The sequence below is a fragment of the Arxiozyma heterogenica genome, assembly GCF_036370985.1.
Source record: "Arxiozyma heterogenica strain weizmannii chromosome Unknown scaffold_27, whole genome shotgun sequence".
NCBI lineage: Eukaryota > Fungi > Ascomycota > Saccharomycetes > Saccharomycetales > Saccharomycetaceae > Arxiozyma > Arxiozyma heterogenica.
Window position 1 is genome coordinate 433,797 of NW_027042680.1, and position 27,500 is coordinate 461,296.

General features: G+C 29.4%; 14 protein-coding genes across 14 annotated transcripts; 4 read left to right on the forward strand and 10 right to left on the reverse strand.

The window, feature by feature from the left end:
- Positions 1-97: 97 nt before the first annotated feature.
- Positions 98-487, reverse strand: GIM3 (tubulin-binding prefolding complex subunit GIM3; the record flags this gene model as incomplete). The annotated part of the gene is made up of 1 exon (XM_064859843.1): positions 98-487. One exon carries the CDS (start codon positions 485-487, stop codon positions 98-100), a length of 390 nt encoding a protein of 129 aa, XP_064713216.1.
- A 419-nt stretch (positions 488-906) lies between these two features.
- AAH1 (adenine deaminase) lies at positions 907-1,947 on the reverse strand (the record flags this gene model as incomplete). The annotated part of the gene is made up of 1 exon (XM_064859844.1): positions 907-1,947. One exon carries the CDS (start codon positions 1,945-1,947, stop codon positions 907-909), a length of 1,041 nt encoding a protein of 346 aa, XP_064713217.1.
- Positions 1,948-3,288: 1,341 nt separating this feature from the next.
- Positions 3,289-5,046, forward strand: PWA37_003314 (casein kinase I homolog; the record flags this gene model as incomplete). The annotated part of the gene is made up of 1 exon (XM_064859845.1): positions 3,289-5,046. The coding sequence occupies one exon, from the start codon at positions 3,289-3,291 to the stop codon at positions 5,044-5,046; it is 1,758 nt and encodes a 585-aa protein (XP_064713218.1).
- Positions 5,047-5,325: 279 nt separating this feature from the next.
- CUZ1 (Cuz1p) lies at positions 5,326-6,093 on the reverse strand (the record flags this gene model as incomplete). The annotated part of the gene is made up of 1 exon (XM_064859846.1): positions 5,326-6,093. The coding sequence occupies one exon, from the start codon at positions 6,091-6,093 to the stop codon at positions 5,326-5,328; it is 768 nt and encodes a 255-aa protein (XP_064713219.1).
- A 464-nt stretch (positions 6,094-6,557) lies between these two features.
- On the reverse strand, positions 6,558-7,160 carry PWA37_003316 (uncharacterized protein; the record flags this gene model as incomplete). Its single annotated transcript, XM_064859847.1, has 1 exon — positions 6,558-7,160. One exon carries the CDS (start codon positions 7,158-7,160, stop codon positions 6,558-6,560), a length of 603 nt encoding a protein of 200 aa, XP_064713220.1.
- Positions 7,161-7,531: 371 nt separating this feature from the next.
- Positions 7,532-8,368, forward strand: ASI2 (Asi2p; the record flags this gene model as incomplete). Its single annotated transcript, XM_064859848.1, has 1 exon — positions 7,532-8,368. One exon carries the CDS (start codon positions 7,532-7,534, stop codon positions 8,366-8,368), a length of 837 nt encoding a protein of 278 aa, XP_064713221.1.
- Positions 8,369-9,566: 1,198 nt separating this feature from the next.
- Positions 9,567-11,069, forward strand: PWA37_003318 (uncharacterized protein; the record flags this gene model as incomplete). Its single annotated transcript, XM_064859849.1, has 1 exon — positions 9,567-11,069. The coding sequence occupies one exon, from the start codon at positions 9,567-9,569 to the stop codon at positions 11,067-11,069; it is 1,503 nt and encodes a 500-aa protein (XP_064713222.1).
- A 390-nt stretch (positions 11,070-11,459) lies between these two features.
- Positions 11,460-11,570, reverse strand: MFA2 (mating pheromone a; the record flags this gene model as incomplete). The annotated part of the gene is made up of 1 exon (XM_064859850.1): positions 11,460-11,570. One exon carries the CDS (start codon positions 11,568-11,570, stop codon positions 11,460-11,462), a length of 111 nt encoding a protein of 36 aa, XP_064713223.1.
- A 520-nt stretch (positions 11,571-12,090) lies between these two features.
- PWA37_003320 (uncharacterized protein) lies at positions 12,091-12,468 on the reverse strand (the record flags this gene model as incomplete). The annotated part of the gene is made up of 1 exon (XM_064859851.1): positions 12,091-12,468. The coding sequence occupies one exon, from the start codon at positions 12,466-12,468 to the stop codon at positions 12,091-12,093; it is 378 nt and encodes a 125-aa protein (XP_064713224.1).
- Positions 12,469-12,933: 465 nt separating this feature from the next.
- On the forward strand, positions 12,934-14,805 carry PWA37_003321 (uncharacterized protein; the record flags this gene model as incomplete). The annotated part of the gene is made up of 1 exon (XM_064859852.1): positions 12,934-14,805. The coding sequence occupies one exon, from the start codon at positions 12,934-12,936 to the stop codon at positions 14,803-14,805; it is 1,872 nt and encodes a 623-aa protein (XP_064713225.1).
- Positions 14,806-15,610: 805 nt separating this feature from the next.
- PWA37_003322 (uncharacterized protein) lies at positions 15,611-18,865 on the reverse strand (the record flags this gene model as incomplete). The annotated part of the gene is made up of 1 exon (XM_064859853.1): positions 15,611-18,865. The coding sequence occupies one exon, from the start codon at positions 18,863-18,865 to the stop codon at positions 15,611-15,613; it is 3,255 nt and encodes a 1,084-aa protein (XP_064713226.1).
- A 1,378-nt stretch (positions 18,866-20,243) lies between these two features.
- On the reverse strand, positions 20,244-20,741 carry PWA37_003323 (uncharacterized protein; the record flags this gene model as incomplete). Its single annotated transcript, XM_064859854.1, has 1 exon — positions 20,244-20,741. One exon carries the CDS (start codon positions 20,739-20,741, stop codon positions 20,244-20,246), a length of 498 nt encoding a protein of 165 aa, XP_064713227.1.
- A 3,311-nt stretch (positions 20,742-24,052) lies between these two features.
- On the reverse strand, positions 24,053-24,553 carry MRPL24 (mitochondrial 54S ribosomal protein bL28m MRPL24; the record flags this gene model as incomplete). Its single annotated transcript, XM_064859855.1, has 1 exon — positions 24,053-24,553. The coding sequence occupies one exon, from the start codon at positions 24,551-24,553 to the stop codon at positions 24,053-24,055; it is 501 nt and encodes a 166-aa protein (XP_064713228.1).
- A 467-nt stretch (positions 24,554-25,020) lies between these two features.
- On the reverse strand, positions 25,021-27,069 carry GYL1 (Gyl1p; the record flags this gene model as incomplete). Its single annotated transcript, XM_064859856.1, has 1 exon — positions 25,021-27,069. One exon carries the CDS (start codon positions 27,067-27,069, stop codon positions 25,021-25,023), a length of 2,049 nt encoding a protein of 682 aa, XP_064713229.1.
- Positions 27,070-27,500: the final 431 nt, after the last annotated feature.

The window sequence follows — 27,500 nt, forward strand, 5'->3', positions numbered from 1 at the left end:
TAGAATTTTATATACAATTACAAAAAGACATCTTTAGTATACACATTTGACTCTATATCTATTTGATTGTTAACAGCTTTTGTTTTTTATTAGCCAATTAACGTTCCAAATTAATATTATCACCAAATTTAGCATATAGTTGAGTCTTTAAATCTTTAAGTCTTGAATCAATAGTACTTAAAGTATTTTCTAATAGATTTATTTTATCATCAATTACCTCAGTATCTTTTTCAATCTGTTCTAACACTTTACTTTGTTTTAAATACACAAAAACCTCACCGAATTTATATTGAACTTTTTCATCCTCAGCAATCAATTCCAGTTCCATTGAAACATCATCCAAATATTCTTTTTCCTGTTTTTCTTTCGATAATTCCAATTCCAAAGAGTCCTTTCTTAATATCAATTTTGAAAATTCATTAATCTTTTTTTGATCTTCTAAAGTGACCTGAACATTATTTCTTTTCCCTTCTGGTAATAATTCCATTTTGGAATCAAAATACAATAATAAAAATGATTATTATATTCCTAGACTTTTCTTATTTCCATAGAGAAACATCACCATATAGGTCAATAATAATATATGTTTCTTGTTTATAAATTTTTCTTTTCCTCTTTTATTGTTCGGTTTTATTCTCATTTCTATTTTTTGTTTTAGATAATAATAGTTAAATCGCTCTAATTAAAAAAAAAAAGAGAGTAAGAGTTTTATTACAAATGAAATTATACCAAAATTTTTCTATAAAACTTACCATTTAGTTACAAGGAATCCAAAAAATGAACTACTTGGACTGGCATTCTTTTAATTAGCTAATGGTACAATAGTTAGTTTATTATTTATATGCAAATTATTTATATATATATAAACTAAACAATTTTGTTAGTGCTTCCCGTTTTCATTTATTATTATAAGAATTTAGTTACGACTTCATCAACTTTAGTTAAAAGTTCACTTTTTCTTTTATCATCACACCAAGAGCCATTAATTGCATTTTTAGCAATCATACCCCAAACATTGTAATTCCAATGAGGGAAATCTTTGGCTACTTGAATATAGTTGTCAAGGATATACCCACCAAAATATGATGGATCATCAGAATTAATAGAAAATGGGATATTATTATCTAAAAATTTCTGAAGTGGTAATTCAGACACAGCTTTAACAACTTGTAGTTTAACATTAGATAACGGACAGACAGTCAACATAATATTTTCCTGTGCTAATCTTTTCAATAATTCATCGTCGTTTGCTGAGTTTATGCCGTGATCAACTCTTGTTACATTTAATAAATCTAAAGAATCGGTAACATATTGAGCTGGACCCTCTTCACCAGCATGTGCAGTTAATCTCAAATCTGGATTAAGTGAAGCTGCTTTTTCATAGCATTCAACAAACAAATTTGGCGGGAAAGGTCTTTCTGCCGAATCTAACCCTAGACCGCTTATCACGCCATTCTTGATGTATGGCTCAGCTTCTTCAATAGTGGCAAGACATTCCCTTGGCTCTAAATGTCTTAGTAGACACATGATAAGTTTAGAAGTAATACCATATTGTTTATATGCTTCATCACAAGCTCTTTTAAACCCATTAGTGACAGTTTCTAAAGAGATACCTCTAGAAGTATGAGACTGTGGATCATAAAACACCTCAGCGTGAACCAAACCTTGTTTAGACACTTTAGTGAAATAGGCCCAGGCTAAATCAAAGAAATCCTGCTCAGTGATCAACACATTAGTACCGATGTAATAATAATCCAAGAAATCTTGTAAATCACGGAATTGAGCATACTTTTTATTCAACTCTTCTACTGATTGTGGGAAGTTATCTGGCAATTTAATATTGTTTCTTGCGGCCAATGGAAATAACAGATCTGGTTCCAGTGTACCTTCTAGATGCAAATGATGCTCACATTTAGGTAATTCTTTTAAAAACTGTTCAGAAACCATGCCTTTTTTTTGTTGTTTTTTCCTTTATCTTTTACTCTTTCTCCACTTTAGTTATATTATTCTTCCACATCTACGGAAGTACAAACTAGAGAAAAACATATGTACATATATATATATATCCATACATGTTTTAGAACACTAAATTTGAGGAAAAAAAAATTTTTTTTCCTCTACCTCATCGCTATTCGCTAAACTGCGCTATCTTGGGAAGACTTTCTTCTACTTTTACTCAGCATTGTCTTCTTTCTCATCGTCTGCCCAATTATAAAACTCGACATCGCCTTCTTTTTTTCTCCTCGAGCCTCTTACTATTATGTTCTTTCTTTTTCTCACATTTTTCCTTTATTGTCAATAAAGATCTTTCAAAAAATTTTCCAAAATTAAAAAAGGAAACCAAGACCAAAATCAAGAAAAAAAAAAAACAAAAGAAACGACAAATTTGTGTAAGTTTCTTTTTCAATTTATTTTATTTTATTTTTTTTTTCTTTCTCTTTTTCTTTTTCTCTGTATTTTTAGTTTTTTCACCCCCTCCCCTCTCACATTTGTGATATTTTCGTACAAAATGCAGAAGGAATGACATTGAGAAGCGAAAATAAAAAAAAAGAGTAAAATAAAAGGCAGAGGTCAAGATTCGAACCGGGGATACAAATAGTGCAACTTTTCTACATTCTGCAACACGTGAAAATGAGATATGCAGACTTGAGCTAAAAAAAAAATTACAAAAACAAAAATAGAAACTGTCCAAATCAAGAAAATATCACCATGTACGTACGTACACAGTTTTATTTATTTATTTATTTATTTTTGTTTTTGTTCCATTTTGTATCGTCAATGTCTCTCCTTTTTCATCCTTTGTCTATTTTATTTTATTTTATTTTTTTTTTTGGTTAAATAAATCAAAATTTCATTCTAATTTCTTCAAGAGAATCAATCAATCAATCAAGGTAACAAAAAGAAAAAACAATCTCAAAGTAAATAACAAAGTATACAAACCAGTATACAAAATACAGTGTATTGGAAAACTTTCACTTGTCCATTGAGCCATCTATTGATTCACTAATAACTCCCCTTTAAGTTTCCTCGAGCATACGGTTTTATAAAGGAACAAGAAAGGAAGAAAAGAAGAGCACACGTACTCGTCGAATAATCTTTTGAAAGAAAAAAATTTTTTTATTAACTTATTTTTTTTTTCCTTTTTAAGATTGACTAAAATTGATTTGTGTTTTGGTTTTCTTAGTTACTTACCCATTAATTTTTTATTCTGTTAAAGTGACTTAATACTTTCTTTGTCTTCTTTTAAATTAATATTCAACAATAAACAGAAAAAAAAAACATAATAATATGTCCAATCAACAAGGTTATTTCAACCATCCAGCTGGTATTAGCACTACTAACACAACAGCACATACTGCCAACACTAATGGCAATAACATTTCTCGTTCATTAAACGGTGTCAATAACAATACGCCTGTTACTCCCAACACTTCGTCTAATTTTCAAAATGTAAGTAATATGAAGATTATTAACGGTAATATTGCTAATAACAATAACAACTATAACTATAACAACAACAACAACAAAAATAATAATATTCATATTAATAGTAACCCAAATTTGGTTAATCAAACAGTCTCCACCCCACAATCTAGTGTTACTAATAACCAACCTTCCTTACACCATACCAATACAAATGGTCACAACAATAATAGCAGCAACAATAGAGATGATTCTACTATTGTTGGGTTGCATTATAAAATTGGTAAAAAAATTGGTGAAGGTTCGTTTGGTGTACTATTTGAAGGTGTCAATATGATTAATGGAGTTCCTGTTGCTATTAAATTTGAGCCAAGAAAGACTGAAGCACCACAATTAAAAGATGAATATAGAGCTTACAAGATCCTTAACGGTACCCCAGGGATACCACAAGCATATTATTTTGGCCAAGAAGGCTTACATAACATCTTAGTTATTGATCTTTTGGGTCCATCATTAGAAGACCTTTTTGAATGGTGTGGCAGAAAATTTTCAATTAAAACTGTTGTTCAAGTTGCAGTACAGATGATTACTTTAATTGAAGACCTTCATGCTAATGATCTGATCTATAGAGACATTAAACCAGATAATTTCCTTATTGGCAGAAGGGGCACCCCTGACGCCAACAAAATCCATTTAATCGATTTTGGGATGGCTAAGCAATACAGAGATCCAAAGACTAAACAACATATTCCATACCGTGAAAAGAAATCGTTAAGTGGTACTGCAAGATATATGTCCATTAATACTCATTTAGGTAGAGAACAATCAAGAAGAGACGATATGGAAGCGTTGGGTCATGTGTTTTTCTATTTCTTAAGGGGCCAGTTACCATGGCAAGGTTTGAAAGCACCAAACAATAAACAAAAATATGAAAAAATAGGTGAGAAGAAGAGAACAACAAACGTTTATGATTTGGCACAAGGTTTGCCAATCCAATTTGGTCGTTACTTGGAAATTGTTAGGAATTTGGCATTTGATGAAACTCCTGACTACGAAGGGTATCGTCAATTGTTATTATCTGTCTTAGATGATTTAAATCTTCAAGCCGACGGTGAGTACGACTGGATGAAATTGAATGGAGGTCGTGGTTACGATTTAACAATAAATAAGAAACCTAATTTGCATGGATATGGGCATCCAAATCCACCAAACGAAAAACGTAGACATAGATCTAAACAACACATGGCCTTACAACAGCAACAGCAACAGCAGTTACATCAATTGCAACAACAAAAACAACAACAACAACAACAAGGACAATATAAACAAAATGAGGAATCTAAATTAGATCCTACTTCGTATGAAGCATATCAACAACAAACACAACAAAGATATGCCCAACAACAACAGAGACAACAACAAAGACAGCAACAAGCTCAACAAGCAGCACAACAAAGAATAAACTTGAATAATAATGTAAATAATATCGATATGAATAATAAAACGTACAATTATCAGGAACAACCAAACACAGTAAACCATAACCATAATGTAAATGGCAATGTACAAACCACTGACAACGATTCAAGTAAAGGATTTTTCAGCAAACTAGCATGCTGTTAAATGATATTACTAATCTTAAATTTCAAACATACACACACACATACGCACGTATATATATATTAATATGTAACAACAAAAGATAACTGTTTTTTCTATTTATTTTTATATTTTGATTTTTAATAAATGTAACATAATAATCATCGTAATAGATTCATATGTAAATGAGGTAAACAAAATAAAAAAAAAAGAATAACTTATTAAAAAAAGTCTTTCTGATTAATAATGTGGTGTTATATATTTATTTAATGTCTATATACGTAAATAATTGTAATAATAATTTCACTTTTTAATTTCTCCGCGAATTAAATATAAGGTATCTAATGTGAAAATCTTATCAACGACTCTGTCGTTTGGATTCAATTCTACCAATTGCTGATTATTATTGGAATTAAGTGCCTTATAAAGAAATAACCTCATATTTGGATCAGCTTTCAAATTAAGATTTTTGATACCAAGTTGGGAAGCCAAATAGTCAATGACTCTACCAACTGGCCAAATTTTATTAATATATATTGGTTCAGGTTCTTCAACGTTACGATCTACATCTAACACATAACAATATATATAGATTCTATTTTGCACTGGAATTTTTGTGTCTCCCTTGGACAAGTTCTGGAGAGATAATTTCTGAGAAAGATTATTAGAAGAAGAAGAGGAAGAAGAAGAAAAAGTCTTTGTTTTATGGCGATTGAAGAATTTAAGTAATTTATCTAAACTTGATTTATTCAGTGAAGATTTGATAGTATTGCTATTTGGTATCGATGAAGAGGGAGATGACAATTTTGTTGATTCTCTAATTCTTTCTGAAGCTTTGGCTGGAAGCAAACTTTGGAAAAACTTCCCATGATTATTAACCATTGAAGATACAGTCTTCTGGGAATTATCCAGTTTATTTACTCGGAGGGATTCACAGTGATGTGATTCTCTTAATCTATGTGAAGAACAAAAATCTTGATTGCATTGGGAACAATGGAAGGGCAAAAAGTCTAATTGTCTGCAATAATAGCAATGTGTCCCAACATCTAACATCCCAGTTTCCTTGATCATTATTATTGTTTAATATTACTAGTTCCTTATTATTGTGTTTGTATGAGTATACGTTTATGTCCTTGAATATTTTCAACTTGATTGACGATTCAACTATGCCAAAGGTGGCAAATTATATCAAAAATACATCAGTAGTTTATATATTCTTGAAACACACACACACATACACATACACACACAGAGGCAGGTACATATGTACACGTCTATGAGTGTGTTAATAATTCATTTAGAGGCTTGCATATAGTGTAAAATTGAAAAATGGGAAAAAAACAAAAAAAAGTAACCAAAAATACCACATGGAGAAAACCCATACATTACACAATACCCCATACAATCGATCAATATCTATAGATATTATAGATATTCATATCAAATAACACCACACATATCAATATCAAAGTGGAGAATTTTATTGACTAGTGACTGGCGATACATGGTTCAGCATAGTATCAATAATCTAAAATTTAGATGAAATTGAATAATAAAGTTTCAATTCCACCAAATTTCCAAAAAATCAATGTAAGTAGCACAACGACTATTGTGATATAAATAACAATTGGGTATAAATCATGCGTAATTAGGTTCCCTGAATCATCAAAATATAGATTTATCATCAACGGATTATCTTTAGTATAGATCATATCATGTGAAAAATTGAATTCTATAGATAGTAATAGAAAATCATTATCTCCTATATTACCTGTTGAATATAAGTTTACATTGGAGAATGACTCAATTGGATCTATAGCAGACCAAGATAACTTCAAATATATTGATTCATAGTCATGATGAGTGGAATTGAGTGAGAAAAATTGAGGGCTAGTCAGATTAGATAAATAAAATGTATTTATTTGAAAAGGTTGAATTATTCCATTGGAAATGATATTGTGATGACCCCATTTAGATGGATTTATATCAGCTATAGAGTACCTCCAAATTTCTGTATTTGCTGCTACATAGTTTAATAGAATTAATAGAACATATGATAATGAATATATGACAAAAGAGAACATTCTTACAGAGTATTTTTGTTCCCTCTCTCTTACACACATTTTCCACGTATACATATAGACAAATACATATATACACCAATATCCAACTACATCAATTTATTATATGATTGAATCATCTATAATTACAATTTTTTATTTTTTTTTTTTGAATACCTCTCTTCACTTTTGTTCCTTTCACTATCACTTGAACAATTCAAAAAAAAAAAAAATTAACTAGAAAAGATTACACGTTTAAAACAAAAGAAAAGGGAACAAAATAATGGTAAAGGACAATTAAAAACAGTTAAAAAGATCTGAGAAATGAAATAAAAAGAGAACTAGTCAATGAAAAAAGTAAAGCTAACATTAAATAATAAAAGAGATATATACACATATACACATACATACATACATATACATATATATGCATTTAAACATAAAAAAAGATGCTTGACAATGCTAACAACACTATTGACGATGAATTATACAATAGATTTATCACAGAGGTTAGAAGAAATATAGAATCTACAAATAATATAGGAGGGAGTAATTCAACTAATCCTATTATTAATTCTTCTTCTTCTACTACTACTACTGGTGGTGGTAGTGATGACACCAATAACAATAGTAATAATAATAATAACTATAGTAGAAACAGTCATGGTGACATATATGCAAGAATATTAAGGAGTTTACTGTATATTGACTATATATTTATGTTAATTACATTGCCCATGACACTATACACTATCTTTAATCTAGCAATAAATTTGGTTACTTTTAATTTTAATAATAGTGACAACGTTGAAAATGTTATTGGTAGTGAAGATATATTTCACAAATTACAAATATATTTCAAGTATGTTAAAGTAGAAGAGGATATGATTTCTACAACCACTGGTAATAATAAGGGTAAGTTTGAAGAAATACTACTTTTCATATATAATAAATTGTTTAGTAGAATTAAAACAATTAATTTTGAATCAATGACGACAAATACAAATAAACTTAACAGTAAGCCAAGTGAGATAGATTTAATTGACACACTAGGACTGCTTGGTAAATTCCACAAAACAATAAGATACTACACAACACCTTTAGAAAATCTCAAATTCTATCCGTCACTAATTAAGAGTTTGACAACAATAATTTTTCTATTATATGGGTTTATTGGTTCTTCGTATGTAATTTTGTTGAATATGTTTTTCATATTATGTCTAATCCTGACATTATTTAGAAGGTATCAAGACGTAGCAGAGATTATTATTAAACAATTCTGGTAAATTGACAACAACTGTAACAGTAGTTAACGGTTGTAACAACAGCTACAGCCATTGCAATAAGGTTAGTCAAAGAAATAGTACAAGCTAAAATCTAATATCTTTTTTTTTCATCTTTTTCTTTTTCTTTTTTTTTTTTTTTATAGACGTAGAGGGGAAATAAGAGAAAACAAAAGGAAACACAGCCCTAATCTCCGTGGCAAATGACAGGAAACCACCAAATAAAAAATAAAAAAAAATAGAAAATAAAAGTAAGCGCACGCACAAAAAGAAAGAAAAAAGACAATACTACTATTTTCTATTTTTATCTCAAAATAATAAAATAACAAAAAAAAAAGCGAAAAGAATCTAAAAAGCAGCTTTTTATTACACCAAATTCCTCTCCTATTTAAAGAATACACAGTTTATTTTTCTTTTCTTTAAAAAAAAGAAATAAAACAAAAAAAAAGAAATAAAGCAACGGATTTAGCAAAAATAATAGAAAAAATAGCAAACAAACAAAAATGCTACACCCATACACCAGCGCTACGAATTGTATTTTTATTTTTTCTTTGTTCTTTTGCCTTGTTGTTTTTTCTATTATTTCGCGTGTTTTTTTTCTTTATTTTTTGTTATTACTTTTTAAAAATTTGCCTCTCTTTGTTTGATTTTTTTTAATGCGGGGTAAATAATACATAAAGTCGGTCGAAAATACAACATAAAGTTCCCGCTATTGTTTAATCTTTTCATACTGCAGAAGATCGAGGCTAAATCAGCTGAGTCGATTGTTCGAAGTTACTTAATTAATAACTGACTTAGTGGGGCTGGGTTGTATCGATAAAGCAAATCAAATGTTAAGCAACCGGTAAAATATGCCGATGTATTCTTTTATATATAGATAAATGTTTTCTCGAAAAAAACACTATATACAAAAAAATAAAATATTAGACCCTCTCTTATCTTACTTCTTACATCTTGTAATTAGTGTATTGACAACACCTGTTCATTTATATATAATCAGTAGTATCAAAAGTCTGATACTGGGAGTGATTCCATCTATATGTGTAATTATAGTTGGTTTTAATATCAATATATATACATACACATACACATATACATACATATATATATATCTTTTTTATCATATTTTTTTTTAACTATTAATATCAAACCAAAATTATCTACTGATTACTATTATCATTTATTTGAACTTCACATAAAAATGTCTATATTTTTTACAAGAAATGATAGACATAGAAGTGATTCTGTCCAATCCTTCGTGTCTTCTATTTTTAGTTCAAATTCGACAAACCTAAATGACAGTGATGAATATATCTCTAGTTCATCTTTTTCAGAGAAATATAACAACAACAACAACAACAACAACAACAACAACAACAACAACAACAACAACAACAACAACAATAATAATAATAATAAAAATTTAGATTTCCTCAATGCAAATGAGGATTATTCCCATGATTTAGATTTTTTGCAATATATTGATCCACAACCTTCTTTACCACCTAATTATAATGACATCAATGTTAACGCTAAAGGTGCTATCTCTTTTCCTATCTGGGAAATACATCACACTTCTGTACACCCCCCAGAATATTCTCCTACTGTCTATGACTATACAATAGTATCTATTCGTACAGAATATGATTCTCCCAATGAAAAATTACCTCAGTTTAAATCTAAAGTATGGCAGAATTTTGTATTGGAAATTAACTCCACTCAGATAAATCTGTACAATATTCATCCTAAATTGGTTAAACTTATACCCAACTATAACCAAGGGATTATACCGACCAGCATTCTTTCCTCTTTCCAAAGGAAACAAGCGTATCAGCTGGATTCGCGCGATAATGAAATGATCCTGGACCAAATAAAAATAAATCCAAAGGAGTATCTAAATAGGAAAAGTTTATATGACTCGTTCTCTTTACAATATGCAAAGTGTGGTGTCCCCTTAGATTTTCTTTATAGAAGATTTATACAGGAATTGAACGGGGAGAGAGAAAGTGAATTTAATTTACAAACGATCCCTGATGAAAAAGTTATCTTCAATCTAATCAAAATTAAGGACCAGAAATATTTAAGGGTCAGATTAGAAGGTAAACAATTCTTAATAAAATTCAAAGATGTAGAGACAATGCTTCTATGGTATAAACAACTGAATATTGGGATTAATGTATCTTTGGACCTTGATTTACGAGAATTTCCAGATTATAGAGTAGTACCTAGAAGAAGAGCTCATCAATATAGAGATTTCCATTCTACTTTTTCGACAGACTATATTGATGATCGTACCAGTGATTCAGAAAATTCATCTGATTTAAGCTCAATAGAGGAATCAGAGGATGAAAGCCTTGATTCAATTCTAGAAGACAATACTAACAACGAAACAGAAAAATATAGATCAGACAGTCATAATTACACCTACGAAAAATATTTAAGTGACTGTCTTCGCTGTATTAGACCACTCTCTGAGATGAAATCATGGTTAAACAAAGTAATAGTCATGCCAACTAAAGAGCCCAAATTTACAACAAAAAATCTACCCAAGTATTATCATCCAGTAAACACAACAAATGACAAATTTAAGATCCAAAATCATTCACTAGGTTTATTCTTACTAAATGAAGAAAATGATCTAGTTCAATTAGATCATTCTGTGGCGGTATCATGGAATAGTCTCAGTTCTACCAGAATTGTTTAACGGATATTTATCTATACATATATATATCTATATGTACAAATACACATGCATATATAACATTATGAGTAAATTATAGTATGAATTTTATATTCTTTAATACATAACTATTCCTAAATGTTTTTTAAAGTATTTAAACAAAAAATATATACGTGTGAACAAGAATTATATCACAGTTACATATACATATAAAAAAAAATAAAAAGATAAAATTAAGGATATTAGATAAATATGGTTAAATCAATATATATTAAACTAAAAAAACAACATCAATATATATTATTAGATAAAGAACTTAAAAAATTATAAAATTAAGAATTCATGTAGAATGTTTCTTATTAATAAACAAAAAAAGAAAGAAATAAAAGGACAGAGTAAAAAAACATTTTTAACCTAAGCTATTACACAAAAAGTTGTGCTAAATGGTAATCTGAAATTATCCTTGTTTTCAGAAGTCTTGGACTTTTCAGCAGCAGAAACAGTAGAAACAGTGGTTGGTTGCATTTTTTAAAGTTTTCTTAATATCTTTGATAGTTGTTATCTTTTGTATTTGTTATCTTTTTTGTGTATGGTCTTATATGTTTGATCATTCAAGTATTCAATATAATTTTACATGATACTCTCTATTTATATACATTTGGAAAACCAAAATCAATCTCAAGCATTCTTCATTTACTTGGTTAAACTTTTTTATTTTTTTTTGATATCATAGACATGTTTCAATATATGTTTCATATTAATTTATCCGTATTAATATTGAAGAATCATGTAAATTGCCCGAATAGGAAATTTACATGATTTGCAACAGATTTCCTGAGACAAATTTAAGATTGCTTGCTCCCATCATTCTTTTTTGCATTTGGTCACAAAATTTATCATGTACCTCAATTAAAGAAATAAAACATTTATTATGTCTATTTGCTTTTTTTTTTTTTTTTACCTCATATGGTTATATACCTTAATAAACAATTTGCAAAATTATAGTGTATGGATGGACCAAAACCATAAATTACTACTACAAATCTCAGATTAAAAACGGTATAATCATAGCAAAACATAACAAAATAACAACAATTAATCTTATCGGATCAATTGGGTTACTTACATCAGAATCAAAATCCAAAGGACCAAAGATAGGAACGTTATCATCAACATTAGCTACCAAAGGAAATATAACAGACCTCAATCTAAACATATAATTCATAAACGCATCATAATTTGACCATAATTGATTGAGTGCAAATAATATAATAAAAAACAATATAAGTGGTTTAATCAGTTGAACTAGTCGTTCTATATTGTTTATAGATGTTTCAATTGTTACTCCATCATCTCCTGTATGGTGGACAATTTGACCGTTATTACTGTTTGGATTATTTGCTTGTTTATTGCTAAAAAACATCTCTTTCTTAAATTTAGAATGTCTAAACTTATGAATTGAAAGATATTGAATATTACTATTATGTCACTATAGCAGAAAATATGTATACACAAATAAAAGTAGCAATTAAAAGGAATAGAAACTTATTTACACACAATTTTCAATTAATTAATGATGATCCACATTTAATATTTGTCGATTATAACGATCAGCCTTGTATTTTTAATTGGTTTAGTAATAGTTTGGCTCTTACAAATAAGATTTTAATATTACTGCAAATTATTTTTTTTTCTTGGTTTCAAGATCTTGAAAAATAAAAATACTCAGAAGAAAAACAATATAGAAAAATGGATGAAATACCTAAAAAAAAAGGAAATTCCTTACAAAGCCTTCCTTTCAATATAAACATAATAATATTTGAAAATACCCAAATATAATATTATAGGAATCAACAGTGCCTATCATCATTTTCTGTCTTCTAACAAAATGAATACAGCACATACAAATACCAAGAGATCACTTAAAAAAATCCTAGATTCTGCATATGTAGAGAATAGTGATGAAGAAGATCAAGAAATTATTTCTGATACAAACATAGAACAAGATTATCAAGGTGAAGACGAAGACATAGATCCATCACTTTGCATTGAATGTAAGGATATGAAGACAGAGATCATATGTAATGATTGTGATGAACAATTTTGTGTAGTCTGTTTTGAAATGATTCATAGAGGCGGTAAAAGAAAATTTCATGAATATATTAAATTGACTAAAGATGAAAACAATAATGCCAGTGAATCATCGACTGGGGATGTGCTTAAAAATTCTGATGATGTTAATATAAATAATGATAATACAAATAATTTTCAGGAAAATATACCATCAAAAAAAGCATCACCTTTTAATGATAATATGACTAATGAAAATTCTATAAATAATAAATTATTGCAGATTTTAAAAACCAATGCTGAGTTTATTCCTTTAAGATTGACTTATGAAGAAAGACATTTGTTAAGATTGTTAGAAGCTGCATTACAGGTTTCTGAATATACAGATAGAGTAGATATACTCTCATATAAATCAAAAACGAAAAGAATTGTGGAACAATTAAAGGAGATTTGTTCAGTACTAACTGGTCTAGTAATTGCTTCTGATTTGAAAGTTGGTAAAAAACTTTTAGAATTGAAAAATTTTAGTGACAATGCTAAATGGTTCCAAGATGTATTTGAGATTGGTAGAAGATACAAGATCATGAATCCAGAAAGAATGAGAGATACATATGGGAAATTATGTTATATGGTTATGGATTCACGTTTACCCCAAATTGAAGAATATATGGAGTTCCATTTATTTAAACCTATTAAAACTGTACATTCATTTTTAACCTCAAGTGAACAAGATAACGGTAAAGCTATGGGCTTATTTGATGACAAACTAACTTTATATGCAACATCACATATCTCTCCAGTGGGTAAATCTAGAGCACAAATACAAAAACTTATTAGACAAAAGGAAAATGCTATTGAAACTATTGCCTCTAAATATAGTAGTAAATATTACTCTAAAGAGGATATTCGTCAAGTGTTGTATTCGATTGGCGATTACAATGCCTATATTAATATGAACAGAAAGCCAGTCATGAGAATGTTAGAGAGATTAGAAATTTTTAAGCAACCAGAAATAGCTCAAAAATATTCCATCGGTATTCAATATGGTAGAGATGGTGCTCGTCTAACACATGACCATGAAAGGCAATGGAATTATGTACAACAATCATTAACATTATGGTCTATTATCCAAAGAGAAATGGTTAGATTATGGTACATGGCAGATTCTGATTTATTTGATGGTAGTCACTATAGACTAGCATCCACAGGACATGGTTTGAATAGATTGAAGTCATGTCCAGTTATTTATAAGGAAATGCATAAAATAATTTCTGAATGTCGGTCAAAAACTAAAGCCTGGATTGGATCATCTGTAGTCCATTTAGGTGACGATGCTGTTCCTAATGCATTATTTTTCTTAGATAAGTACACTCAGGTTCCAAGCATTTTGATTCCATTTGATCAAACTTTGCTAAAAATCAATGATTTAGTAAAGAACGACCACCATTTATTAGAATATATTAACAAAGAATATGGCTCTCTAGAGGATTTGAAATTAACAATTTTACAAGATGCATTTACGCACATGTTCGATGGATCTGGTGCTGACAATTTCTATATGAGTGGGTCTTGTATCGATGGTAGATTAACATCTGCTTGGAATCATTGTAACGAAATTTCCAAGAAGAAATATTATAATATTTTCTTGCTAACCTCATTCAACGGATTTAATGGTTCTGAAGGTTTTTAAGAAGGAATTATATTCAGAAAAGAGGATACAATGTCCATGATATTTCCAATTTTGTTAGATAATTCTGCATTTCAATTATTCCATTAACATACGTATAGTGGCAATAAATATTACAAGGATTGTTTATAACATTGCTATAGTTTATATAAACAGCTTATAAAAAGTAATATAATCTTAAATGCAAGGTTTTCTTTTACCTTCATGCCTAGCTTTTATTTCTTTAAATATTAAATACACTACTAAACTTTTACAAGGTGACTTTTATATTAAGATGAATTGTTATTAACTATGCTTGTTAAATGAAATTAATTATCATTCGAAATACATTAGTAACTTTTTTTTTCCATCAGCAAAATGATTATTATTTTATTCTCGATGGATATAAACCTATTTATCTATGAAATAAACGTTGGACTAAAGAGGAAAATAATATCTATACACCATCCTTTATGGTATTACCATACTTGATTGTTAATATATGTTTTTAACTACATATATTTGTTACTATTTCAAAAATACAAACAAGACAGAATAAGGAAACCGTCCTTACACTTTTCTATATTAAAGATTCTTCTCACAAGTATTACCAACTGTTTTGTTAAGAAACTCAGAACCTATCATCTGTAAATTATTTATTTTCCAATAAAATGACAATAATATAACATCAAAAAGCTATTTATTATATTATTATTTTAGTATATATAACTAGATTGATAAAAACATTATACTTTAGATAGACATAAAACATTAATAGTTAACTATATTCATTTATATTCAAAAGGGAAATACTATCCTATTAGTACAGCTAACTAGTGACTAATTCATTGACTGTTTCATTATCTGACGTATTTTTGTCTACAACAATATCATTGATTCTATCTATTAATCTATCGATAATACCTATTTCAGCTTCATGGCTACTTCTATTGGTATCGCTATCATCTATCCTACTTCCTGCACTTACAACACTCGTTCTTGGTGTTCTAACGGCACCGACCTTATGTTGTCTCCTTTCTTCTTCGCTTAACTCAAGAACATTAGCAGTAAAATTAACCAGTGATTTAGCACTCTTTCTTCTTGCCCATCTATGTAATCTCGAGTCACTAGCAGGCAATGGAGAGACAATAGAAGGTTGTGGTGAAACATGCTCAGATATATTAAAGTACGAAGAAGCTGATACAGAAGACCTTGGAGTACGTGGTAGTTTAACACATGATAAACCAACATCACTAATCCACTTAGCAATTAATGAAGTCCAACCCAATTGATGAGATGCACCTAAACCTCTACCAGTGTCACCATCAAAATATTCATAAAACAAGATATAGTCTTTGAAATGCTCATCTGTAGATAATAGTTTAGAATGTTCACCATAATAAATTGCACGTTCACCATTTTCATCCGGAATAAACATATGTATCATACGGTAACTAATCTCTTCAGCAATTTCTGCTAAGTTCAAATATTCACCAGAACCGGTAGGAAACTCTACTTTAAACTCGGAACCATAGTATAAGTAAAATCTTTGTAATGCTTCCACAATCAAAAAAGTAGTTGGGAACCAGATAGGACCTCTCCAATTGGAGTTACCGCCGAACATACCAGAATCAGACTCACCAGGTAAATATTTCACTGTGTATTTCTGTCCATTAACATCCATTTCAAATGGATGCTTTTCATGATACTTTGACAATGACCTAACACCATATTCAGATAGGAATTCTGCTTCGTCTAATAATCTCGATAAAAGAGCTTTTAATCTATCCTTTGTAACCAACGATAACAATAGTCTTTCGCCTGCACCTTTTCTTTCCATTGAAGCTATGTTTCTGTCAAATATATCAGAACGATTTTCAATAAACCACTGAACTCTTTTTTTAAACCTAGGAAATTGAGCTAAAATACTCGGTTCCAATGTCATCGACGCATATAATGGAATTAAGCCTACTAAAGATCTAATATGTAATTGTTGCTTGTTGTGTGGACCCCATGAAATTGCATCATAATAGAAGTTGTCTGTTTCATTCCATAGATTTTGTTTAATAATCTTCCCGGCAATATTACAGTTTTCATCAAATGCATCAACGTATTCAAATGACATAGAATCACTGATAAGGATGAAATGTTCAAAGAATTTTGATGCAATAGCTTCATAAGTGGGATTCTCTTTGGCTAACTCAAGAGCAATATTTAACATTTGCAGACAGAAGAAAGCCATCCAACCAGTAGAATCTGCTTGTTCCAGAGTCCCACCAGTTGGCAAAGGTTCGGATCTATTGAAGACACCGATATTATCTAAACCTAGGAAACCACCTTCAAAGACGTTTTTACCTTCAGTATCTTTACGATTAACCCACCATGTAAAATTCAATAATAATTTTTGGAAGACACTTTCCAGAAAAACACGATCTTCACGGTGATATAAATTTCTTTCAATCTTAAAAACACGATAAACTGCCCAAGCATGGACTGGTGGATTAACATCATTAAAGTTCCATTCATAGGCAGGAATTTGACCGTTTGGATGCATGTACCATTCTCTTGTTAGTAAATTCAATTGATTTTTTGCAAAATCAGGATCGATCATAGAAAATGGGATACAATGGAAGGCACTGTCCCATGATGCAAAAAATGGATATTCCCATTTGTCTGGCATGGATAAAATGTCTTCAATATACAAGTGTTTCCAATTTTTATTTCTACCGTTTGCACGATCAGGTGGTGGTCTTGGTTTAATTGCTTTATCGCCATTATACCAATTGTCCCAGATAAAATTGTAAAATTGTTTTGTCCACAATAAACCGGCGAACGCCTGTCTTTGAATGTTTCTCAATTCATCATTAATTGGCAATGGTGTGATTCTCCAATAGAAATTATCAGCTTCTTGTTCCCGGTCGTCAAAAATAGTATCAAAGACATCCTCGTCTATAACTGCAAGGTCATCTGTATGATAAATATTGTTTTCAAAATCATCTGTGAACTTATATCTTACAGTGACATATTCTCCTGGAGGTATTGCTTTGAAATGATAGATAGCAGCAGCTTTAGTACCTTGATTCTTTGGATTGACAGCATTTTTAACACCATGAACCAAATATTCCTCTACTGCATCTTTAGTGAATTCTGTTGGGTTTTTTTCCTCGTTAAACAGTTTTTTCAAATTTGAATCATTTTCAGTGAAGACTAAAACAGGCTCTATATCATCGGCATCATTACTCATTTCTTCCTCATTTTCGAATCCACCCGGTGATGGTTGGAAAACAATTTGTTGTTGACCAAATTTGTCAGTGAAAAGATTAATTAGATTCGTTTCTCTCTTGTCTCTTCTTAAATATGGTTTCTGGTAAGGTTTCTTACTGTTAGGATCATGGAATGCCCAAGTATTTCTAAAGAAGATCTGTGGGACCACATACAGTTCACCATAATCTCTTTCAGATCTATTATGCACGGTGATTCTAAAATTCAAATTATTTGGATTTTGGTCATCTTTTGCCATTTCGAAGAAGACATCAAAATATGGAGAATCACCAGTTTGTGAATCTTTATAGAGACCATCAATGTCGTATACTTCGAATTCTTTGTCATGATAGCCTCTTTTAGCATTTTCTTCTACTAATTGCTCATAAGGAAACGCTTTTTTGAAGGGATATTTATACAAAGCTTTCATATAAGAATGAGTAGGAGTGTTATCTAGATAATAGTACAATTCTTTAACATCTTCACCGTGGTTACCTTGTGGGCCTGTCAAACCGAATAGTCTTTCTTTTAGACGACAATCCTTACCATTCCAAAGAGCCAAATTTAAACAAACCAATTGCTTATTGTCAGACACACCAAAGAGACCGTCTTCACCCCATCTGAAGACTCTTGCATTAGCGTGTTCGAAGGGGAAATTGGACCATGCGTCGCCGTTGAACGAATAATCTTCTCTAACTGTAGCCCATGATCTTTCACTTAAATATGGACCCCAACGATACCAATATTTTTTATGTTCTCTATTTTCTTTCAATCTTTTTTCTTCAACTGTTGAATCAACAAATTCTTCACGTAAAAACTCCATTATTGCACAAAAAGGAAAGAAAAAGATAAAAGAAAAAAAAATTAAAGATAAACTGCTTGATAGATTGTAATCACTAGATGAAATCAACAACAAGTAAAAAAAAATAATAATAATAAAAAATCGAACACTATTTAAGCACAAATAGATAACTAAAAGGCAGAACTGAAATAAATAGGTATAGTATTCAAGAAAGGGAAAGAGCAGAGGAGGGTTGTAAAACAAAAGAAAAGTAAAACAATTCTTTAAAATGTAATAATATTAATCAACTAATGATTTAATTAATTAAACATTCGGTTAACTAATCAACTAAATTCAATCAGTCAAAATATAACACAGGTAGATATAATCATTAATCTTAACATACACACAAAGATACACACACACACATATATATATATATATATACAACTAACACACCACATAACGTCAAACTATTTTTTTTAATACCAACATTGGGCATGCACCACTTATTTTACCTGTTTGGTTTCCATCTTTACTTTTCTTATTGCTTCTCCCTACCCCCCCTACTTTCTAATTCCCTCTCTCCGTTGTATCTATTTCCTACATTTCAGCACTAAGTAAATAACAAATAACAAATAATATTCTAACCCGAGAACTGTTAAACAGATATGTTATATTTTCTTTTCTTTTCTCTTTTTTTTTTAAGGGGAAGGGGAGAATATCTGACATTTTTTTTAAACTACCTGTCCGTAAGTGGTAAAACAATAGCAGTCTGTAGTAGTATTGTTTCTAGATGAATGAGTGAATAAGAATGAACAATAGTAAAAGAAGTAATAAGACCGAGCCGGATTATTTAGACAATTACTATTGTTGTTAATATTACGTTTGTAGAGATTATTACCATAAAAAAGGTTCGAGACCATTTTTTTTGTTTTTCTTACCTTTTTTCTCCTTGTTGTTTGACGTGGTGTACGGATGATATGCGTTCTTTTGTACGGAGTTTGGAATTCAGTTTAGAAAATAAGAAGAGAAAATGGAGGAGAAAGTAGAAGCCAGTACAAACAGTGAAAAGAATATAGATGTGTGCATGAGAGATACAAAAATTAATATGCCTATTTCATAATATATATATAAATATATATAATATAAATTCATGATTTTCCTTTTATTTCAATAGTTTGAATGCAAAGTAATAATGCTAAAAGAGGTGAAGTGAATATTTTAAATGATAAGCTAATTAGATAGCAATCTTGATATAATATGTACAAATTTCTTTCTGTTCTGTTCTGTTCTGTTTTGTCTTGTTTTGATAAAATGATAGTAAATTTATAAGTTGTTTGTAAGCCAAAGTCATTAGTCACTAAAAATAACAATCTTGTCACAGTAAAAAACGATATCAGAAAACCATATAGTTAAATTAGAATGATGATAACCAGAGTTGGTAATTTTGTTGTGCCATGTTATAATAGTTGTAACAACTTTCTTCTGTATTTAAAAAAAAACTAGTAGCACTATTTAAAGTATTGCTACTACAGCTACTACTACTACTACTATTACTGCCTCTGCCTCTGCCTATATTTCTGTCTTCTAGAGTTTTATTCTTCATCCTTATTTTGCCAATTTTAGATGTAGGTAGTATTATTGAGTCATCTAAAGCAAGCATCCATCCACCATCCTTTATTGTCGTTTCAATATTATTATTAATAGTAATATTATTATTATTATTTGAATTGTTTATCTGTATATTTTTCTTACATTTCGATGCCAGACTTGGTGATAATAAAACTGATGGAATATTCTTATCTGTATCACAAATATCATCTATATTACCACTCGGTATAAACATATTCTTAGGTACTGACATTGAAAATACATTTTCGTCTTCCATAGAGTATAAAGTATGTGAATTGAGCATATTTGTCTTTTCCACTTGTTATATATATATATAGATCTGTATGTATATATGTGTGTATATGTGTATAGTATCGTTGACTGTTTGTACAATCGATTCTTATACTTTTTTTCCTGGTCTTCCTCTTTTTCTTCTTCTTTCTTTTCTTTTTTTGTTTTTAACAAATATGTTCGAAACAAATTTTGTCGCTAAACTCGCGTTATTTCTTTTTGTTTAATTTGTTCTTACCTGTAGTTCTTTACTTGAGTATCAATTCAGGAAAGAATGTTTATGTGCATATTATATGTATTCTGTCAAGTATACTTACTAAGTGCAAAGTCTTCCCTTTATAATACAACCTAATACCTACGTCTAAAACTTCATATATATATATATATATAAAAGTATGTCAATCTGACTTAGTTTGTTTACTTATTTCTCCTCAAAGATCACTTATATTATTTATTCGTCACTGCCATATTACTATTATGTCATTTTGTAAGAAATAATAACAACCGTCAAGGAAAAAGGGGGGGGAGGAGAAAACCAAGCGGATAAAACTGTTTTAATACAGATAGAAAAAACAAAAGAAGAAAAAATAAAAAAAAACAAGAAAAAAAAAAAAAAGATTCACAACCGCATTCTTTTCTCCTTTCTTTCGTGCTTATTCTGGTGTCATTATAAAATTTTATGTCACATATAATTAATCGTAATATACAGAGAAACCTCCTCCCCTTCCCCCTCTCAATTTTCCTCAACAATAAAAAGAAAAGAAAAAAAAAACATAATTTTTTGTTTCTTATTCTTCTCTTTTTTATTTTATGGCTTCTTCCTTTTTGAAAAACCAAAAATTGCCAAACACATGGGGTCGGTTTTGTAATTTGTAAAATATACAAAAAAAAAGAAAAAAAAGAAAAGAAAATTGCAGTTCCCCCCTCTATTTCTCTGTTTTTGCCCTTTTCTTTTTGTCTATTCTGAAATTCACATGATACAATAAAAAACCAAACAAAAAATGGTACTTTTAGGAAAATGTTTTTAAAAAACTCATTACAACCCTATTGTAAATTATTGTATGTGCTAACTTTTTTCAAGTAAACCCTAATAATATTTAGTTTGAACCAAAAATTATTTAATAATGTGAACAATTGTTACATAAATAGTATTAGATATACAACGATAAACAAATGAGAAATTTATTATCAACTCTCCTTTATAATATAACTATATATATATCTCTACTATTAAAAAAGTGTTTACATCCAGCTAGAATTGGAACGCTTTTTTCTTTTCTTGTCTTACCTTTTCAATTACTTATTGGATATTCAATAACACCATTAAATAACAAAAAAAAGCAGATACGAAATAATTGTTGATTACAAAGTTAGTATACTGAACGATATTCTAATACAGACGTAGAACAAAAAAAAATTAGAAAGCAAGTAGTTAAAATAGAGTTATGATAGTCTTTCTCCCTATACCATTTATTCTATTTGAGCTGTGTGCATGAACTTCATAAAAATGGATATATTCCATGATGTTTTTATAAACCCTAACTCTAAATAACTAACATAATTGAAGAAATGCAAAATGCTGTTTTTAGCCCGATATTTTTATTTTTGCACATGTAGTCCTTTCTCTAATTTTATGATTTTTTTTTTTTGAAAAGAAAAGATTTTCACTTTCCAATCTTAGAAATGAAACCAAGAAGAGAGGAGTATTGTAAAATACTTGAATAATACATCTGATTGTTTTACCATGTAACTGTCCCCAAGAATACATGATATAATAAAAGTTTCATACGTAAACATGCCAAAACATAAAGCCTCAGTTGCAACAAGAATTACAAAAATGAAGAAATGAATAAAGCAGATCGTAAATAATTAATCATTTCAGTGAATCTGTGAACTTCTGCTTCTGCTTCTGCTTCCATTCTTTTTCTTTATTATCTTATATACGTATACAGTCTAAGCTTGTTTTTTGTTTAGTTTTGTTTAACTAAAACACACAAAAAAGATCAAATGTATGAAGTATTATATACGAATAAGGTTGCATTCTTTTTCTTTTTTTTTTTTTTTTCATTTTAGTCTGCTTTACTAATATCATTATAATGATACATAAAAATAAGTAAAAACAGACAGGAGAAGTAATTATAATTCTGCAATAAAAAGAGGTCATCTTGACAGTATCAATCAAAAAAAAAAAAAAAAAAAAAAAACACTATGATAATTTGTAGTTCGATTTAGAATGAATATATAAACATTTTCAATTAAAGAAATCTTCATGTCAACTAACGAGTCAAAGATAAAATTTCATAATACGGGACAATATAATGGCAATATAGTCCAGTTTTTCTTCTCCCTAATGTTTTTGTAACTTTTTTTTTAAATATAGTTAAGTTATGCCAAAATGAACCAATAGAACCTCTACCTTGTTGCAAGTTGTGTGTCTATACGACAAATTAGATTGACACTAATCTGATACAGGATATACCAACAATAGATCAATTTAACTCCAAGTTGATAATTATACAATCTAGCAGCTTGACCAAGTTGGTATCTACCACTAAATACTAAGAAGAATAAATTCCATGATTGAATCAAGTTGATGGCATAGTATATAGATGAACTAGATAATAAGAGGGCGAATATATTAGATTACAACATTTACACATAGAAAATAGTCAGTTAAAGAAGAACATAATGTGTCTAGAGAAATATCTAATCCTAACTTATATTAATTCACAGTTCTAGAGAAGATACTTTCTGTACTGGGCATTTGATCTAAGATCAACCGCGAGCACGACAGAATAACAGCAGTGAAGTGTTATTAGGTGAATACCCTAATTCCATATGATTTACGAAAAAAGAGATAATCAACCCACCCAAAGGGTTAAAAAAACATAAGATGGTGGTCCGTGACTCTGGGCGTCTATAAGTAAAAGACATTGTGCCCTTCTTAGGCCTGAACCGAAAGATCAAACTTCTTAACCAAGAAAAACTATTGAAATGGACGTGTCTCGTTGAGTTTTTGCTACAAAACACTTTTAATTTGTTTATATACTATTTGAAAATTTTGATACTGCTTACAAAAAAAAAAAAAAATAAATAAAAAACTCTAAGACATATTTTTGCATTTGTAGGGTAACTATATTGACCCAAAGTTAGGGTTCCTTTATAATTGAAAAGTGTACAAAAGGTAAATGCAAAAAATATAGGATTATATCGTGGTCATCGTGGTTTATGGAGCATTCTTTTTATAATAAAAAGATATATTTACATGTATTCTTCTTGATTAATGAATATTATATATGTGCCTATATATCACAGAGAAACAAGTTATTTGGTAATTCTTTTTTCCTTTGCCGTCAAAACATCATAACGCAATTTCCAACCAAATGACCCTAATTCTTTGATTCTTGCTGGTTTATCTTTACATAGATAATTGTCTAACCCACCCTCATGACTAATAGTACGTAATACCTTAGTAGTTAGTTTCAAATGAATCATTTTATTCAAAGCCTCACTCCAAAGTCTTTTACGAATTACATTTGGGTACCACTTACGTCTTGTTTTATGTTTACTTTCGGATATACTGTTACCAAATTGAATAAAACTACCTCCATAAAGACCTGTGTTACTTTGTTTAAAAATACGAGATTCACCATATGGATAGTCTGGATATTCTGGTATTTTCTTGACTATATACGCAGGTTTGGGATCTCCAACTTTATATGCTTTAGGAGCAGCTACTTTTCTGATTTCTACTTGTTTCCACTCCCTTTGCAAGCCAATATATTGACTAAAATATCTTTTAAAAACAAACCACTTATTGCCCATATCCAGGTTATTGATTGTATATCGTAATCAATGTAGAACAGTTCTTTTGGTTATATTATCTTCTATCTCTTACTATTTGTTATTCACCTCATGCTTATTAACTTTGTAGTAATTTGTTCCTCTATATTTTTCTTTTTGTCTTTTTTACTTTTACCCTCTATATTTATTTTTAAAAAAAATCACGGACACATAAATTAAAAGAAAATTATGCTAGGAATCTTTTGAAGTAGAATGTATACAGGGACTAGAAGTTACCAACCTCTTCCGATATATAGTTATTGGTATAATATCTTATCCTTGTCCATTTTCTATGATATTCATATTTAATAAATTATGAATAATAAGCATTAATTCACTAATACTCTTATTAAATTATAGTGAGCAGTATATAAATATTGATTATAGATATACATAATCTGAGACAAACAGAAAAAATGGACTACATATTTCTTTATTGGAGAGATTAATTACTGGAACACCTTCTTAAATCCAGTCCATGTGCTATCTATTAGGGGAGTTCTAGACAATGGGTTATCATTCGAAAACAGATGTGATAAATAGATACCTTTTTCATTTGCATTTGTCAATTCCGTTACAAGGTTTTCAAGTTCATTGATCTTATCTTGATAAATCAGATTCTTCTGCATGACATTGGCATTTTTCTTTAAAGTATCATCTAAATTTTTTTGTAAATCACTTGGAATTGGTTTGTTATTGGAACCCTTATTTTCCCTGATCTGCTGTTCCAACTTTCTCTTTGCTTCTAATACTTCTATTTTTAATCTTGAATTTTCACTAAGTATACTGTTAATTTTTAATTGACTTTGTAATAACTCGTTAGCAATAGTGACATGCTCTCTATTTAGAAGTGTATAATCATGTTCTAACTTTTTTACCTCCTTTTGCAATTCTTTGTTCTCCGTTTGCATTTTTTGGAATTCATCTCTCATCGCCTTGTCTCCACTGTATATCTCATCATATTCTTGGCTAAAAAGTTTAAGCAAATTGGGTCTGATCATAGCAGGGGAGGCTGATTTCTTAATTAGTTCATTGAATGAAAGAACCCTGGCTTCTATTTTAATATCATCACTAGTGTTATCGCTACTTGTTTTGTCATCAATTGGTAATAAGTTATTTCCATCCTTTAAAGTGACCAATAATTCTTCGTATTCCATAGACATTACTTTTCTTTTATTGAATAGCAAAATTTGACAACTAATGGAAAGCAAAATATCAAATCCATAAAAAAATATTAAATCGATAAATATAATCTGCTCAGAAGAACTAAATCCAATTTTTTGGAAGATGGACTTGATCCAATCAATAACAAACATTCTTGACTTAATCCCCTGTTGTAATAAATGATTGTATAAATCAATATCATGCTCTTGTAACAATCTATCGAATTTAAACAGTATTTTATTCATATCATTAAATTCATTGTTTAAGAAAAATTCTCTAAGTCTATAATACTTCATTAAGATACAAAATAATCCAAAAATTTTGATTTTATCATTATTATACTGTTTAGTGAAAATGGATATGACACTTAGTATAGATTCGCTATATTCGACTTCAGGGTCAAAACTTAAGTATGTTTTAACGACATTAAAAACTATATCTTTTTGTTCCTCGTTTTCCGGGAAGATTTTCTCTATATCTATTTTAATTTGTTCTTCATCAAAACTACTATCTTTAGAAACTAACAATTCATAAATTGTATTCCAATTATGAGATTTCATAAATGTAACAGATTCCCAAACTTCATTTCTAAGTTGAACAGGAATTGAATTTGAAGATATTATCAACTTTTCGATAGTTTCATATCTTTCATTTATAGTATTTTCTGGATCCTTAATTAATTGTTTCCAAATATTCGATTCTTCTGTCTCACCATTGTCCGTAAGTTCTTCGTTGTGAGGCAGTATTCCATGAGGTTTATATTTATCACTCAATTTTAATTCGTTGATTGTTTCATTCAATCTAAATATTAACATATCATCTGCAATTAATGATCTTTCTGACTCAATATTATTAATTTCTCCATTTGACTTGTTTGGATCTCTGTTTTGTTGTTTGTTGCGAGAAGGTAAAATGGGTACACTTCTTCTTGGTGGTAGATTGGGGCCTTCATTATCTAGTATTTTTGTTTCATTTTGTTTAGAATCTAGACTATCATCATTTTCACTGATATTAACAGATTCTTTGCGTTCAGGTAATGGTGGAGTACTAAATTGCGACAAAGCTGAATATATTTTATTAGTTTCTATAGCTAATTGACTGTTGGTTTCTATAGGTATAGGTGGTACACTTTCTAATTCATTACCGTTAGGCTGAACTGCTGTAATGTTTGTTTGGTTATCAATATTATCTGGTGTATTAATTTCTTCACCTTTTGTATGTTGTCTACTTAAGCCATCTGTTAGTTTTATTGTTTGAGGTATCAACTCCTTGCTGTTAGTTTTTGGAGAATCTTCAGGTATATGCGTCAATATTTCATGACTTTCTTGCTCCATTGTTTAAAGTAAATTATATATGAGTGTGTAATTGCTAAGAAGAAAATATAATAGAAATTTATATATTTCAAAAAGTTCTAATATACCTGGTTTTACTTAGTTAAGTGTTAATCGTTTGAAGAATAAAGTTTGTAATGCGGTAGTCTAAGTCTATCAATCAGTCTTATTCAAATCCTTTGTTTTATTTTCTTCCTAGTCCTCCCTCTATTTTTATTTTTTATTTTCGAATTTTCAAATAATGAAATAATTTCACTTCCTGATCTACCATAATATCACATAACAACCTCCTTCCTGAGAACCTAAAAATACATATATGTAAGATAACTAATATTATTTTTCGATGTTGAATTTATATTTATCGCTAGCATCTAAGTTATACCATTCAACTTATGTGATGGCATCAGAATTACAAACAAAATTGAGCTAATATT